Consider the following 17,086-nt stretch of genomic DNA (forward strand, 5'->3'; position numbering starts at 1 on the left):
CAGGAGGATCCTGCGGTGCCTTTTCATAAAGCTCTTCAGAGGAAGATCATGACAAACTGGGAAACCCCAGATGTCGTACCAGCAGTAAATAAAAAACTGTCTACAAAGTACAGGGTATCTTCTACAGACCCGGAGTTTTTGTCTAAACACCCATCCCCAGAAAGTCTGGTGGTACAGGCAGCATCCTCTACCGATGTCAAGACGGCTTATCCTACCGTCCCACAGGACAGGGACGATAAAAAATATGATGCTATGGCAAAGAAAGTCTTTTCAGCATGTAGCATGGCATTAAAATCTGTTAATGCTACTTGCACCCTTGCTAGGTTCAGCCATACACTTTGGGAGTGTGCTTCTACAGCGGCTGACTGCATCCCGGAGGGAGAAGAAAGGGATGCGTTCCTGAATATTATACAGGACGGTAAAGACGCTATGTGCGAATCCCTCCAGACGGGCATTGATTCGGCTGACAGTATCAGCAGAGCAATGGCGGCAAGCACATCAACCAGGAGATTCGCTTGGTTGAGAAAGTCTGGTTTTGCCCCAGATGTGCAAGCCAGGCTCTTGAACATGCCATTCGATGGCTCTTCTTTGTTCGGGAAAAAGGCGGATGACAGTTTAGAGAAACTGCAAACTTCAAAGGCAGCAGCTAAATCCCTAGGAGCTGCAATCCGTCAGACTCCTTTTCGTCCCACAGGAACCTCTGCGAGGGGCAAGTCCTTTCGCTTCTACTCCGCATTCGGAAGAGGTAGAGGACGACCGGTTCAAAGGGGACAAAGAAGAACTACCCGAGGTGGACGGGGTAGATATTCAAAAGCCGCAGCAACAGCAGGTGCCTTTTTACCATCGGCATCTGCATCAGCCGCCCCAAAACCACTCTGAGGACTTCCCTCACAGGACACCTGTAGGAGGCAGGTTGACTCAACATCTGGCGGTATGGCAGGCTATCACGTCAGATGCTTGGGCATTGGAAACAGTTGCCCAAGGTTACTGTAACGCTCACCTGGTTCCCACGGAGGCGCGGCGTCGAAGGCGCAGAACTCTGAAGATGGACAGGAAGGGCCCCTCTATTCTGGCTCGTTGGATACCCTCCTGTGCGTGAAAAGGGAGTATTACCAACTGTGGAACAATGCTCAAGCCTCCCACTCCCTTCCAACCCTCCACGATACCTCCTCCACGATTCCCCGTGAAGCCTCACCTTAGGGTTTGGAAGGATGAGCTCTCCATCCTGCTTCTGATGCAGGGGCGCGTTGAAACCCAGTTACTTCACTGGATTGAGGATTGATGGGAGTTCAGGTAAGCTTGACTGTTCAGGTAAGGCGCTGTAAAAGTTCTGTTCAAAAGTTCAAGCTTAATAATAATGTTCGTTGTCTAATTGCAGCAAGCGCTAATGCTTATGTCTTTTTCCCCTTAGGGGCCGGGGTTCCGAGTGCCGGAGATATGGTGCCGACCCGAAGTGAAACAGTTCTGGATGAGCGCTCAGGTAATGTCTTTGCATTCGCTCATTCAATGTCTTTGTCTTTTTTCCCCATAGGGGCCGGGGTCCGGAGATGCCAGGAAGCGGCTGGACCCGAAATGCAGTGGGAATAATCCAACAGGTAAGACTTAAAAGGAAACTGAGCTTTCCTTATTCCTTTTCTCCCTCTCACCTTTGTTCTTGTCTTTTTTCCTCTAGGCGCCGGGGCGTAGCTGAATCCGGAAGATCGCTGCTGAAGATGGAAGCGCCTTGCAAAGGTGAGTAAAATGCAGCGCTGCAGCGATCGAAACGAAATGCCTTTAAAATGATGTCTTCCTTTTCAGGGCCGTTGGAGAAATGACTCCGGGATGCAGATTTAGCAGGTAAGGGCTTTTCTTCTCCTATTCTCTTCCTTTCTCCCCTTGCAGGTGTTCCAGGGTACTGGCAGGCGTGGCTGAAGTCAGGATGCAGGAGATGACACGGTGAGCGTCCAGCTGCTAGGTGCAGAATAACGCGAAGCATGTGTGGCTGTTCGGGTGGGGTTTAAATAGCCTTGGAAGAAGTTCCTGGTATGTATCCTTCCCCGACCACACCCGGGTGGTGAAGTAGTCCTACAGGTTAAGTAGTCCCATTCAGGCCTCAAGAGGGCCTGGATGAAGCAGCAAGGTCTGCATCAGGTAAGTGTGCACCCAAGCACTTAAACACATATCCTCTTCTATGAGCCTGGCGCCTAAGGCGCCAGGACTGGGGTCCGCTATGAGCCTGGCGCCTAAGGCGCCAGGACTGAGTCCAAAGGGCCCCGACTTGGGCCCGCTGAGACTTCCCTGGGGAAAATGATGTCTGCCTCTGGGGTTGCTGGGCCCGGCCTGGCTCCTTAGAGGTAGGCATCATGACAGTTACTGCCTGCCTTTCCTACGTATACCTCAGAGTCATCCACCGGGGATCAGCTCTCAGAAAGCTCCAGATCCGCTCCTCTTGCAGGAAATTTTGGACCTGCTAGAGAAAGGTGCCATAGAACCGGTACCTGTAGCAGAGAGGAACAAGGGCTGGTACTCCCCTTACTTTCCCATTCCAAAGAAAGACGGAGGACTGAGACCCATCTTGGACTTGCGAGGGTTGAACAAATTCCTCAGAAAAGACAAATTCAAGATGGTCACTCTTTCTCAGATCCTCCAGGCCCTTCAGTTCCAGGACTGGTTGGTATCTCTGGACCTTCAGGACGCTTATTTCCATGTGCCTATCCATCTCAAACACAGGAAATACCTGAGGTTCGCAATTGGCAACTCTCACTATCAATTTCGAGTGCTGCCATTTGGGCTGACCTCCGCCCTGAGGGTCTTCACCAAGTTAATGTCGGTAGTGGCTGCAAGTCAAGGAGGGAAGGGATTCACGTCTACCCCTACCTGGACGATTGGTTGATCAGGGCTGTTTCTTCGGAACAAGCTCAGATCCAGCTAAATCACGTGTGCCACTTCCTTCACAGACTGGGCTTCTCCCTCAATTTAAAGAAGTCACAAATGATACCATCGCAGAGACTCCAATTCATAGGAGCGATCCTGGACACTTCCCTGGGAAAAGCCTCGCCACCAGAGGTGAGGGCTCAAGATAATCTACAGATGGTTACCAAGTTCCAACATGCCCAACGTCTCCCAGCCTTCGACTTTTTGAGGTTGCTAGGCCTCATGGCATCCTGCATTTTCCTAGTGCCAGAGGCTCGCTTGAGAATGAGATCCCTCCAGTGGGCACTGAGGACTCAGTGGTCACAATTCTCAGGGAGAATGACAGATCTTCTTCAAGTTCCCGACAGAGTAGCTCGAGACCTTCAGTGGTGGGCCTGTCAGGAGAACATTCTGAAAGGAGAACAGTTTTGGCAACCCTGGCCGGAGATAACAGTAGTCACGGATGCCTCACTCACGGGGTGGGGAGCCCACGCCAACGACTTGACCATCAGCGGTCGTTGGTCTCCATCGGAGTCCAGACTACATATCAACCTGTTAGAGCTGAGAGCCATCAGACTTGCGCTGAAGGCGTTCCTGCCAGCTGTACAAGGGAAGAACGTCCTGATAATGACGGACAACACGGTGGCCATGCATTACCTCAACAAAAGAGGAGGCGTAGGATCACTACCCCTGTGCAGAGAGGCGATGCAGCTCTGGTTTTGGGCAATCCAAGAAGGAATCTCGCTATCGGCAGTTCACCTAGCCGGAGAGAATAACTTGACAGCGGACGCTCTGAGCAGGCAGGGCACAGTCTCCCACGAGTGGGAACTAGCTCAGGAAGTCCTTCAAGAGATCTTCGCCCTTTGGGGAACCCCTCAGGTAGATCTGTTCGCCACCAGCCTAAACAGGAAATGCGACCTGTTATGCTCAAGGGAATTTCCCCCGAGAGGAGCTCTGGGAGACGCGTTCATAGTGGACTGGGAGTTTCCGCTTCTGTGCGCGTTCCCACTGGTCCCTGTCATTCCTCAAATGATCAGGAGGTTGAGAAGATTCCGGAGAACCATGATCCTAATTGCCCCGGATTGGGCCAGGAGAACGTGGTACCCGGACCTTCTAGACTTGTCCATCTGCCCTCCAATTCGACTTCCACTCAGAGAGAACCTACTCTCACAGAAGGGAGGTCAGGTTCTCCATCCAGACATCAAAACCCTCAACCTTCACGCTTGGCTTCTGAAAGGCTGAGGTACAAGGATTGGGACCTCCCTGATGATGTTATGGAGGTGTTGCTTTCGGCAAGGAGGCCAGCAACAAAGTCTTTATACCGCTGCCGTTGGAACAGATTTTGCAACTGGTGTAGAGAACAGAATATCGACCCTTTTTCATGTGGTACACCAATGATTTTGTCCTTCCTACTATATTTGGCAAATTCAGGCCTTCATGTTGACACCATTAAGGGCTATCTCGCAGCGCTATCCATCTTTAAGCGCACTGCGGAAGAACCATCCTATTTCAAATTACCCTTGGTTATACAGTTTCTAAAGGGGTTAACCAATGTTTATCCCCCAAGACCATTCCAAGTTCCCCTATGGGATTTAAACTTAGTACTAACTTTCCTGATGGGCACACCTTTCGAACCTCTCCATTCTTGTTCGTTAAGACTCCTTACCCTTAAAACTGTTTTATTAATAGCAATTACATCTGCTAGAAGGGTGAGCAAATTACAAGCTCTTTCTTGTAAACCCCCTCACACAATATTTCACAAAGACAAAGTTGTCCTGCAAGTGAAGCCTAATTTCCACCCAAAGGTGGTTTCTGAATTCCATATCACTCAGAAGATTACCCTACCATCTTTCTATCCTCCTCCTCACCCGGGGAAAGAGGAAGAGAGGTTACACAGGCTAGACCCTAGGAGGGCTTTAAGTTTTTACATCAGTAGACTAGCCAGAATAAGACAGGCAGACCAGCTGTTTGTAGGTTACGCAGGTCACAAGCTGGGGTTACCAATAACTAAGCAGACCATTTCCAGATGGATCATTCTAGCCATTCTGGAATGTTATAAACTGGCAGGGAAAGAGCCCCCTCAAAACCTTAGGGCTCATTCGACCAGAGGTATTGCAGCTTCTTCGGCCCTCAAAAGAGGCGTGCCGGTTAAAGACATCTGTGCGGCCGCTACATGGTCGTCTGTCCATACCTTTACACATTTTTACAATTTGGATTCCTCCTCCAGTCAAGAGACTAGGTTTGGAAGGGCTGTACTGCATTCTATTCATCAATAGAAGACAGCGTGAAGTCAGTACTCCCTCCTCCAATAATAGAATACTGCTATGGGAGCCTATCTAAGATGAGGAATACGTCGGAGGACACAATCCCTTCGAAGAACAAGTTACTTCTTACCTTGTAACGTTCTTTCGACGGGATGTTCCTCCGACGTATTCCTCATCGACCCTCCCATCCATCCCTGCAGTTCTACTTCCCTTGTTGTTGCAGTTTACGCTCCTTCAGGGTGATTAGTTTAGTCCAGAAAGTATTATTGTGGGCTACAAAACGGAACTGAGGCAGGATGACGTCGACATCGATACGGCGGCTGTCGAGGGACATCGACTCGGAGGACGTTGACGCGCAGCGCCCTCTAGAGAGAAACATTTTTCCGAGGCCAGCAGAGCTGGAAGGAGATATCTAAGATGAGGAATACGTCGGAGGAACATCCCGTCGAAAGAATGTTACAAGGTAAGAAGTAACTTGTTCATCTGAAGGATTATCTCTGAAGATCCAACATACTGTGAAGCAACCAATACTGTACAAAGTTACCTTGACACTGTATTAGAGCTAGCGAGAAGTAGGAGCAATGCCCAGACTAGACGCAGTCTACCAACACCCATATCTCATCAGAAAGAGTCACCATTTGTACATTTGATGAAATTCTCTAAACAAAGCGGTCAAATCAATTTGATTATAAAAAAGAACTGGAAAATCACAAGGCTACATCCTCAATTTACAAGACTATTGCCAAAACCAACAATGATGGCCTACACAAGAGGCAGAACCTTTAGGGACAGCCTAGTCAAGGCCGAAATATCAGATCCACTTAGACAAACTTTATTATCTAATCCCAACGTTTCCTTGCCTGAACTGTAGTCCTTGTAACACTATCCAATAAGGTGATCATGTGAGACATCCTTGCACTGGACAGAAACTCGACTTAAAATATTTTGCAACCTATGACTCCAAATATCTGATATACAGACTCTTCTGCCCCTGCATTACATTCTATGTAGATCAGACCGTTCGCAAAATAAAGGAGAGCATGACAGAACATAAATCTAATGTTAGGACTAACAACCAAAAATAACCGTTTGCCAGACATTTATGTCAAAAATAGACATACTATAGCCCTACTGAGATTCATAGTGCTAGAGCTTGTTAGATCCCCACATAGAGGAGGGGACACTAACACACTGTTAGCCAAGAGAGGCATATTTTGGATTAACAGGTTAGATGCCATGACTCTAACTGAACTAAATGAAGAATTTTCATTGATACCATTCCTCTACTGTCTTGAATTGAGTGGACGCACAGTACTGTGTATGTAGACATCCCACAAACAAGTATCCCCCAAGAGGGATTGGTTACATTGAAATGTTAAATGGGTATTATCTTGGAGTATTTAGATTGAACTGAGTGGGATATTCCATCAATATACCACATATTATGGTAAGTCCATTCTGTAGATTTTAATAAGGTGCTCGTCAATTTCAGAAGTCCATTTAGGAATGTACTGTAAAGATTAGTCCATACATGTATACATTACTAAGTGTTACTTTTTAATAAATATGCTATCACCATGTGATCTCCCAATTGCACACAGTAATGTATATTATTTGTTGATAATACTGACTGTTAACTGTGACTACAATTATATGTATGTACTCTACAAAGACCTTATCTTTCACAGAAACCAAATAATGACCCACTATATGTAACCTTAGACACTGAAATATGTGTCTCAAATGGTCATTAATGTCGAGGATAGCAAACAACATGTATTTATTGATGCCTTTGTTTTGACAAATTATGTTTGACAAGTATTACTTGTCCGTTGTACTAATTGGATCATTCAACACATTACCTAACTGTTTAAAAATGATATTTTGCGAGTATCACTGATCCGCTGTACTGACAACATTGTTTGACATTCCAACAGTCGTTACCAATTGTATCTAACATGATCCGATATAATTATTACTCTATAAGAACAAATTATGGTTACCACAGAGGTAACCCAATACACATGTGAATTATTGCCACATTTGGAGAGATACTTGGTACACTAAGAATGTAAGTGGTGAGATGCAGAAAGGCACGACCATAGACACCTGTCAGTGAGACCTAAAGTTGTTGACATATGATGTCAGCACGCCCACAAGGACATGCTGAATGTCATTTTTAAGTGGCCATTTTGAGATCAGTAATACACACAGAACAGCGGTAAAATGCTCTATTTGGACAATTGAATCGCAGTTGAGATAAAGTTTTTGCTTTTCGTTATGCATCACCCTAGTGTGAGGCTGGAATGTTTGTTTAGGTTATGTCTCTTTGAAGCTTTGTTTTCAGGATTCCCCTGCTGGAAGTTGCTGGTCTGGAGAGACTTGTTACCCGACCGCACAGTCGATTAGAGAGAGATGGACTCTGCCTTTTGTCCAACTGGCTGTAGCACAGACAGGCACCTTCCTAAAATGCACAGCCCCTCAATAGGTGGCCTGGGCTTGCAGTGTTGACGTGTGTATGATACAGATCTGCTGTGGCTTCAATAAATATGTGAATTATCAGCTATGCTACCAGAACCTAGGTATGGCTTATGTTTAGACATTATCATGCCTGCAGGCGATCCCTCATCATTTTTATTGTTTTGGATCAAAGATGCAGTTTTAAATGCAGCCTCTGTCTGCAGTGACACTGTTGTTATGGCAGCTGTCAAACAGAGCACATGTGGCCTTTGAACCTACCCCGTTCCACAGAAGAGCAGGGACTCTACATTGGGATACTGATGCAGCAGGGCACATGTCTTCACTGTGCTTTTGACATGCTGCTTTCTGAAGGGGGAGGGGAGTCTGTTCAGTAGACCACCCTTTCTGAGATGGAATTACCCATAACATTTTCTTCAATACAAATCAAAAAAGCCAGAGATTACACATCCTTGCCAGATGGCAATTTCTTAGTGTGCATGGCAACATTTTGGAATTTTGTTTAGAGGGGAGAAAGCAGAGTGGGAGGCCTAAAGACTACAACAGTAGTCAAAACAATAGGATACCATAGCACTAGAGCTTTAGTCATGTTGCTTCTTATGTTCAGTAGGTTATGGCAGCCGTGTTCACGGTGGTAGTGATGAATTGGTGAAGTGTGATAATGCTGTCGCTGGATCCCAACATTCAAAGTTTTGGGTGGAAGAGTGGAAATGTTTGGTAGAAAACAGATGGAAAAGAGCAGATATGAGATGAGCAAGGTGATAAATTACTTTGCGATTAGTAGTTTGATATAGAAAGTATTTCGCCAAATGGTTCCATGTCATCTGTCAACATTACTCAATGCTGGCTTTTTAGCCAACAGCACTTTCCATGCTGGGACTTTCATGCTTGTAATGGAAAAGGTCAAAACTGCAAATTCCAGCATGCAAAGGTAACCCTATAGAGAAGGGCCGCCCAGGACACACACATTTTATTGATAAGTGATTAGATGTCTTCTCTGACTCGCATCAAGCTTTGCATTTGGTGGGCGATGCCAAGATAGTGCAGTTTCCTAATGAATTATTTATTGAATGGGACACTTGTGTTCTACAATATTGATATGTCTTTCTGTGTGTGTGGGTATGTTTACATGCCTTCTGTAACTTACTCCGATTTCTTGCATTGCAGGGTTTATTCGGGGTACCAGAATTATCCTCTCCTGAAGGATTTCAAGAAGCACAGGAAAAGGCTTTGAAAGAAACCGAATTCCTTGTAGAAAGGGCATGCACTACACCACCAGGACCACAAACTGTTGGAATCTTTGATCAGCTTTCTGATGAGTTATGCAGAGTCGCAGACTTGGTAAGGCATTCTCTTTTGTACTATACACAACATGTTTGTGTTGATAGTTTTCATTTACTTTTCTCACGGCCACTTTTACAAATAATGCGATGGACTTTAAAGCTACAATGAATTGTAGTTTTTACATTAGTATCAAAGTAGTAGTAAATTAGACAAACCATTTTCATCTGCACATTTTACCAGCTTTATAGCAAACCAAAGCATGTTGCTGTGTATGCAGGCAGCTGGCGGTAGCACCTAATACTCTAAGCCAAACACACACAGCTTTTTAAAATCCCTCTCTAGAGAACTGTACTCCTCTACATACCCATACCCTGCCAATTCATCCTAGCACTACAGGCACACAAATCTACCATCTGGACAAATGTGACTTGCTACCCTTGGCACAAAACACCTAGAAATGGAACTGACGCTCCAACAGGACAGCAAAGCTATCTAGCATTCTCCCTCTCCTCCCAATAACCTAGCCCACTAAGCCTTTTTTTAGATCTTCCAGTGAACCTGGAAACGGCAACGGTGCAAGGTATAAATCCAAGTTACATAGCATAACCTAGACCTCATATTACACAGGGGTTTAAATTGCTGTGAACTATTTAGCTCCTGCTTCGAGCACAGGAGAGCCTGATACCTTGACACCAAAAGCAACCAGGAGCTACTCACGGCTCCCCGGTGTGGCCAACAGGTGCCATACAAATATACTTATGGGACATTGCATTTCTGATATCTGGGAATGTATATAAAGAGGAATTGGCAACGTCTAGAAGACGTTTAAACCATGAAGATTGTATATAATGGACAACAAGTTAAAGTTTGCATCTCACGTGAACGTTAGATTTGTAACACACTATGTACTAGCTCCTGGTTCTCTTGGGGTAGCTCCTGTCTACTAGGTGATGCCACCACGTACCCCACAGCTAGTTGTAGCTCCTTCTCGTGAAATCTTAAATTCAAACCCTGCTACACAGTTTGCAAACAGACTGTTTACCATTTCTTGTGTACCTTGTTCTTTCTGAATTTCTTTTATTGCAAAATCGATTTTATGATTAAGGTATCTAATGGTGTGCTGGAAGCATGCTTGACCAGATAGATGTACTGTGGGGAGCAGTTGGAGAACTTGAAGTGGCCTTCGTTAACAAGTGATGAGCATTGGAGCTTCAGAGGTAGGCAGGACACGGCAAGGCAGAAGGGATGTTTAGGGAGTGACTATAGGATTATGTAGTGCCTTGCTGTATGCATGCTAGTCTGGAATGCATGAGGTCAGAGAGAGTGTTGTAATGTGACAATATGTATAAATGAGTGAGAGAACGTAATGTCGCTGGCGTTCCACCACAGGTAGTTGAAGAGATGTAGCCTGAATGGTGGGAGCAAGTAGGTTCCTCTCTTGTAATCTTCTGGATTTATCGTGTAACTTAATAAAGGAATTTACTAGTACTGCACTTGATGTGTCTGCGGATCCTCTTTACAACATATGACAAAGGTAGTTGTTTGGTCGAACACTTTGTTTCCACGCATATTTACGTTAATTATTTAGGTTGCTACATGCTGGAGCTAGGCAGTCTCAGACCACTGCGGGGGCGACAGACCAGGAGGAAAGAGTAAGCACAGCTTGTTCCCCAAATGTATTTGTATCTAACATTTTGCAGGCAGAGAGTGGGTGTTAAACTCTGCTAGTTGGTCACCATTCTGTGTCAAACTGATGCAAAAATCGAAGGATGTGAAAATCCTACAGCGTTCCAAAGAGTTGTACTGCATGTGTTTGAGGTGTTCTTGAGCATCCCACTAAGCAAATACATTTGGCAAATAGTAGGGTTGAGGTGTAACCTTGACTTTAGCTTTGCAAAGTGTAAACTTTCACCGTTTCCCATTGGATCTAGCAAGTCTTGATGAGTGGGTGACGGAACCTGTTTTTTATCAAAATTCTCTTCATGGTCCCTGGCAGAGCAATCTTTTGGGTAGTATCCTGACAGTAGATGACATATAGAATGTTGGTATGTGTGACTGAGGGTAGCAGAGTTGACAGTTGAGGTCAGACTGAGGAAGTGGATCATCTGATGAGTGTTACATAGTTTCTTACTATATCTACCTGCAATTAAACTGCACCTTTTATACATATACAGAAAACTGGTGTATTCCTGTTCTTACTGCTTCATAGTTTTCAATTGGTGACAAGTGATGGGTAGAACGGACTTGCTATGAGACAGAAGAGAAGAGGTCTCAAAGGCAGACCAAACACTGGCCAAATACTTTAAAAATCATTGTTGGTTATTAATGGTGCTGCCCTCTCTTCCATTGGATTATTATGAAGGAAGCCAATGGGCCAGTGAACGTCTCTCCTTTTAGCATTCTCACTGAAGGGAAAGGGCTGAGGGTTGATGCTTTGGTGCTCCACTACTGCAGCCTACCGTTGGGAGGTCCCAGTACTGTTTTGGAGAGATGGAGCTGCTGAATAAGTTGACGGGGTGGCTCAGCTGTGCTTTGCAGAGGTGCATCAGATCGTGAGTGCTGGAGCTGTTTGAGGAGTACTGGTGGTACTCAAGAGACGAAATGGTTCTAGCAGTGATTAGCAAGAACAGCTCTGGCGGTGTTCCAGTTACTTGTGATGTGCCATATGCCATTGGGTGCCAGCAGAAGGAACCTGGTGATGTGATTAAGTTTGGTCTGGTTGCTTTTGCGTTCCAGCCTAGCCGTTGCTGGAAAACTATATCAATACAAACCAAACAAAGGACTAAAGAGCCTTATTGAGAATGGACAAGGCAAGACACTATTTATTGCTGGTTTGCAAACCAATAAACGGATAGCACCTCATTAACCCACCACCCCAGCTAACCCAACCCACCTACAATTCGCCTTCGTCTTCTATCTCCCCATGGTCTGGCCCTTACACATGTCACTTCCATTTGACCCACCCACCCCCAAAAATCATAATAGTACTCCTTGAATATTTCCATAGTCCATCTTCTGTTTCCATCCTGTATCCCATCACAAAATCCTCTACTTCTGGGTCGGTTGCTCTGGTCTGATGTCCAGCTGCCACCTCCTCAGGTGAAGGGCATATTGGCCACTGCCCCCGATGCACCTTTGGCAAAGAATAGGGCTCCATTGTTTGGACCGGTAAGAGACAGTGAAATCCGAAAAATGTCAGCCAGATGGCCTTCACCCAGTCCCCCCGAGAGGACCTGAAAGTGCTGCCTCAGCAGTCCTACAGCACGTCCCTTTAGAGAGACCTTGGGACTACTATTACCTCAAGCCAATAAAAGATGATTTCCCTATACAATGTCCGCTAGAATGAAAGAAAAACAATAACCACTCGGGCATATAAAAATAAAAGTGACACTTCAGGTATGATATGATACAAGTCATTTATAACGTGCTTCTACACAAGTGTTTCTAGGCGCGACAAGACATTGAAGGGTTGACCGAGGGAGAACAAAACGATCTTACTAGGCCTTGCGTCATTCAGATTGTGCAAGTGCGAGGGGGAGAGAAGTGCCAGTGGCAGGCAGGGGGAGTGCATTGGCAAAAACGCAGTAAGGGCTGCCAGGGGGTGGCTCAAGTAAGTGCAGGGAGACAGGGGACTGTAGGGTTGCAGATACAGTCCCTAAGTGGGTGGGAGGTTCGGAGGCAGTGCAAGGGACTACTGGTCCTGCAGGAGTCTGGTGCCCGTGAGGTTCAGTGGGTGGTCAGGTAACCAGTTAGCTCAGCAGATGGGAGCATTAGCAGGAGAGAGAGAGAAAGCGGAAGCGAAGAGGAAGGTCTTAAGTTGCTTCCAGAACCTTAGGTGGTGCTGCTGAAGTTTGAGTAGGGCAGGGAGGCTGTTCGAGAGGGAGGCTGCAGCCGAGGACAGAGATCTAACCCCCACTCTCTGCATTGAGAAGCGTCTGACCCTCAGAGTTGGAGGTGGATGAGCAGAGGGCTCGAAAAGGAAGATGCTTAGGAAGAGAGAGTTGGATGTCATGTGGTCCCTGGCCCCAGAAAGCCTTGTGGACAATGCAGACGGTCTTCAACTTGATCCTTGCAGCCACCAGGAGCCAGTGGAGAGATTTCAGGGCTGAAGAGATACGATGCCTGGGCTTGAGGCCGAGGACAACTCTTGCAGTCCTGTTCTGGATTAGTTGCAAAGGGCAAAGAGTAGAGGAAGCCAGATTTAGAAAGAAGCTGTTGCAGTAGTCCAGCCTGGAGAGAACCAGGGCACTGGAGACAGTGAGCCTCTGGGGGAAAGTGCGAAAAGGAAGAATATCTCTGAAGAGAGGTGCAGCTGGTAGTGTGACTCCTTAGAGATGTTAGGAGAGAAGGAGAGGGTGGAGTTGAAGATGACCCCAAGGTTCTTCGCCTCACAGGAAGGTGAGGGTAGAGGGCCCAGTGTGGGTGGCCAGAGTGAAAGAGGGAAGAAGGAGCAGGGGTTCCAATGAGAAGAATCTCAGTCTTTCTGTCATTAAGGCAGAGTCGGTGGAGGCACGCCATTCCTTTAATCTCGGATAGACAGTCTGGTATGAGCGAGAGAGCAGATTGTCATCCACATAACCATGAAAGTTAGAACAGAAGGTAGAGATGAGTTTGGGCCAGAGGTGCCAAGTAATGGTTGAAGAGGCACAGTTAGACGTTAGAGCTCTGGGGGAAAAATCGACATGTAGAGATAGAGGTGGTAGAGAGAAAGAATCCAAAGTGGACCTGGGAGGGTCGATTGGACAGAAAGGAGGTCAACCGGGCTAGAGCCTGACCCGTGATGGCCAAGTTGTCATGGAGACGATTGATCAGGATGGCGTGGCCGACCGTATCGAAAGCAGAGGCTAGATCAAGGAGAATGAGGACAGAAAGAAGTTTGGCGTCGAGATTAGAGAGCATGTCTTCACGGCTGTTCAGGAGAGCAGTTTCTGTGCTTCTGGCTGCTCTAAAGCCAGACTGGTGGTCATGGAGACAACCAGCAGATCCAGTATGAAAAGTAAGCTGGCATATGGCTAGCTTTTCCAGGAGTTTGGCCAGGAAAGGAGTGATAGAGATCGTGCGGTAGTTAGCCAGAGAGGAAAGATTGGCAGAGGGCTTCTTGAGGAGGGGGTGCACAAGGAAGTGCTTTGGGGGGGGGGGGAGTGGCAAAAGAGTGATTGTAGAAATTGGCCTGGGCTAGAGCGAGGGTGTCGATGTGGTCCTTGATGGTTCTAGAGGAGCATGGGAGCACCTGCTTTGACAAAACTTTCATAGATTGGACTTGTCTAGAAACCGCGTCGGGGGTGAACATGAAGAAGGCAGAGAAAGGAGGAGAGACGGCTGGAGAGGTGCTGGAGAGGTGCCGGGAATGATAGAGGGAGAGCAAGTGGAGAAAGTGGACAGGATGTCCTGAGTTTTAGTGGTGAAGTGAGTTTTAGTGGTGAAGTGATAAAACAGTGCCGTGCAAAGGGGCTGTGAGGGAGCAGGAGAGATGGAGACTGCAGCAGGATTGGCCAGCTCCTTGCAGATTTTGAAAAGTTTGGCGGAGTTGCTAGAGGCCGCAGAGACACAGGCTTGGATGTATGCTCTTTTCTTGGACAGGACAGAGAGTCTATATTGCCTTTGGAGCAGGCGGCATGCCAGTTTGTCAGAGGATGAGCCTGATGCCCTCCACTTCCACTCAGCCACCCTACACTTGCGTTTAAGGGGTGGCGAGGTCAGAATTATATCAAGAGTTGCACTTGGAGGTGTGCTTCAGACGGATCCTCCTGACCGGGGCAAGGACATCGAGAGTGTTAGATATTGAGAGATGCAGGTTGGAGAGGCCTGTGCCAGAATGTGAGTCCGCCACAGGAGTAGGAGGAGGAGAGAAAGTAGCGGCGAAAGCTTCTGACACATGCTTCATGGGCCGGATGACCAAGAAGATGGGTGGCAGTGCTGAGGTTGGCTTTACCTGGGGGACAGAGAGTGACAGGGGAGAGGAAAGTAGAAAGTGGTGAGTCCAAGAGAGAGGGATGAAATTATCTTCCCAAACTCCTCCTCCCACATCATCGTTTACCCTTATTTATGACCACTCGTTATGATATGCCTTTATGGTGTCAACATAACTTAAATCCTTTCCTCCCTAGGCTATCAATGTTCAAAGACCCCTCCCTCCTTTTGCGATTACTGCGCAGCTAATCTAACTTAACTTCTTGCACCCCTGCATTAATCACCTATTCACCTGTTTTTATTTTGCACAGAGAATTCTATACTATTCCTCCCTTAACTATGGTCCACTCCTGATTTTCATTTGTGTATGTAAACCATATACTACTACAAGTATTACTCTTTACAATACACACAATCATCCGCATGGGTTTGCAACAATTTCCCCAATTCCGTCTGTAACATCACTGTTTCCTGCTGTATTTCTAGCAGGGCAAAAGAGGGGCTACGGTCAGGGGTCGACCGAAAAGGAGGCGAGCTGGAGGGTCCATTTTGTATTACCACGTCTCCTGACTGCTGACAGGATCTCGTACACCACCAGATTACCCCTAACAAAATAAGAGAAAATACTTTGAGACATATTGTGGTGGTAATGCAAGGCTGTTCAGACATTTCCTGATTTACTGCACACAAAACATCTTGTGCAGTACATATCGTGGCTGTACGATGAATCACTTCAAATGCATGTTTCCCTTTTTTAAACACTGTCCAACACCTGCAAACACTTTGTCACATCTGTTAAGTCTTACTGCTTCTTCCTCAAGTCCCGTAATCTATGTGGCACTAATCTAGGCCAAGGACAAGAGTCATGTGAATTGGACCCTAAGATATAGTGACTGTTAGAAAGAGTTACAGGAACTCGTAGATCAGACCCGCTGGTCTTATTTCAAGAGATCACCTTAAAGAGACTCACTGAGGAAGAGAGAGATTTGGGTTTGCAAAAACATTGTTAAAAGATGAAACCATGAGGGAACTACCCCATAGTGATAGGGAGAGTTCGGTCTGTTTTCATTATCATTTAAATAAAATAAGTGAACATGGTTCACCTTGTGTCCATATCCTTTTTCTAGCCCACCACACTACCCATTACCGTAATTGCACAAGGGAGGCTGGAAGTTAGGAGCCATGGTAATACAAAATGGACCCTCCAGCTCGCCTCCTTTTCGGTCCTGTTTTCCACATATGCTCTTCTTTCTCTTATTGTATATGGTTTGAGCTTTTGATAAACCTTGAAGTTTCTACACTCTTGGGAGCACTTTAATATGTCCTGTCTGTTTTATTTCACTCTACACACACACATCACACCTTGCCTTATCACTCTATATTAAGTGGCTTATCCACTCATCTTCAAGTAACTTTCTTGAGTTCTCTCCAGGGTGCTTCTAACCGCAAATGTCTTTCTCCTCCGAGTTCATACTTCACACTCCTCATTATTTTTTAACATTTCCTCTGATGTCTCAATGCTTGGGTTTATCTTCCTTTATCTCACTTAAGACTTGTATCATCCCAACTCGGGAGTACAAGTCTTCCTGGTGGCTTCCCGCCACTCCAGCATACCCCAGTACCTGTGTTTCTAAGGGTTAGGCTTGTAGGGCTCAGCACTCATTCAGGTTCCTTGGTTGACTCTTTTGAACGTCCATTCACTTTGGTTTCTCGCTGGTCTGGCGTGCTTCTTGGCTGCCGCCTTCACTGTACAGTGGTCGCTGAGAGCTGGTGCCGCTCTCAGTTCTGCTGGTCTTGGCATCATTGTACGGGCACCCGGCCAACCATGGGATGTCCCTGGTCACGCCACCAGTTTGGATGCCGCTTGCTCGCCCACTCAGACAATGGCTTTGCCACTGTCTGCCTCTCCATCCCACCGGTAGTTCCGTAGTTCTCGGAGTGCTGCGAGTTCCGCGGCCTTGCTTGGCTCCACCTCTCCAAGGTACTCTGATGCAAGAGGGCTTCCCCTGAATACTTTTCTCTCTCCTCCTTTCAGACTTCTTCTTCCTACTTTCATAGTGATTTGTTCTTAAAGGGGTATGCCATTTTTAGTCCCATGGCTCGCTTGAGCCAACATTGCATCAAAATAGTAGTAAGGCGCTTTGTTTTTGATATGAGGCAGTGCCATACATGCAGAAAATGAGTCTTCCAAAGGGAGTTACCCTTGGGAATGGGAGTTCTTGTCCCCTAATGGGCGATGGTCACTCCCAGCGAGGTCC

General features: G+C 46.5%; 1 protein-coding gene across 2 annotated transcripts in view; it reads left to right on the forward strand.

Annotated features, from left to right (window-relative positions):
* The window catches only part of MIPEP (mitochondrial intermediate peptidase), a 1,848,751-nt gene that overhangs the window by 129,895 nt on the left and 1,701,770 nt on the right, over positions 1-17,086 (forward strand). For both annotated transcript variants that reach the window (XM_069639422.1, XM_069639423.1), the window contains exon 2: positions 8,802-8,975. In XM_069639422.1, the coding sequence (XP_069495523.1) occupies positions 8,802-8,975 (174 nt within the window). The remainder of the gene's footprint in view (positions 1-8,801; positions 8,976-17,086) is intronic.

This window comes from Ambystoma mexicanum, chromosome 7q, assembly GCF_040938575.1.
Source record: "Ambystoma mexicanum isolate Mex_15411 chromosome 7q, UKY_AmexF1_1, whole genome shotgun sequence".
In the NCBI taxonomy this organism is placed as follows: domain Eukaryota; kingdom Metazoa; phylum Chordata; class Amphibia; order Caudata; family Ambystomatidae; genus Ambystoma; species Ambystoma mexicanum.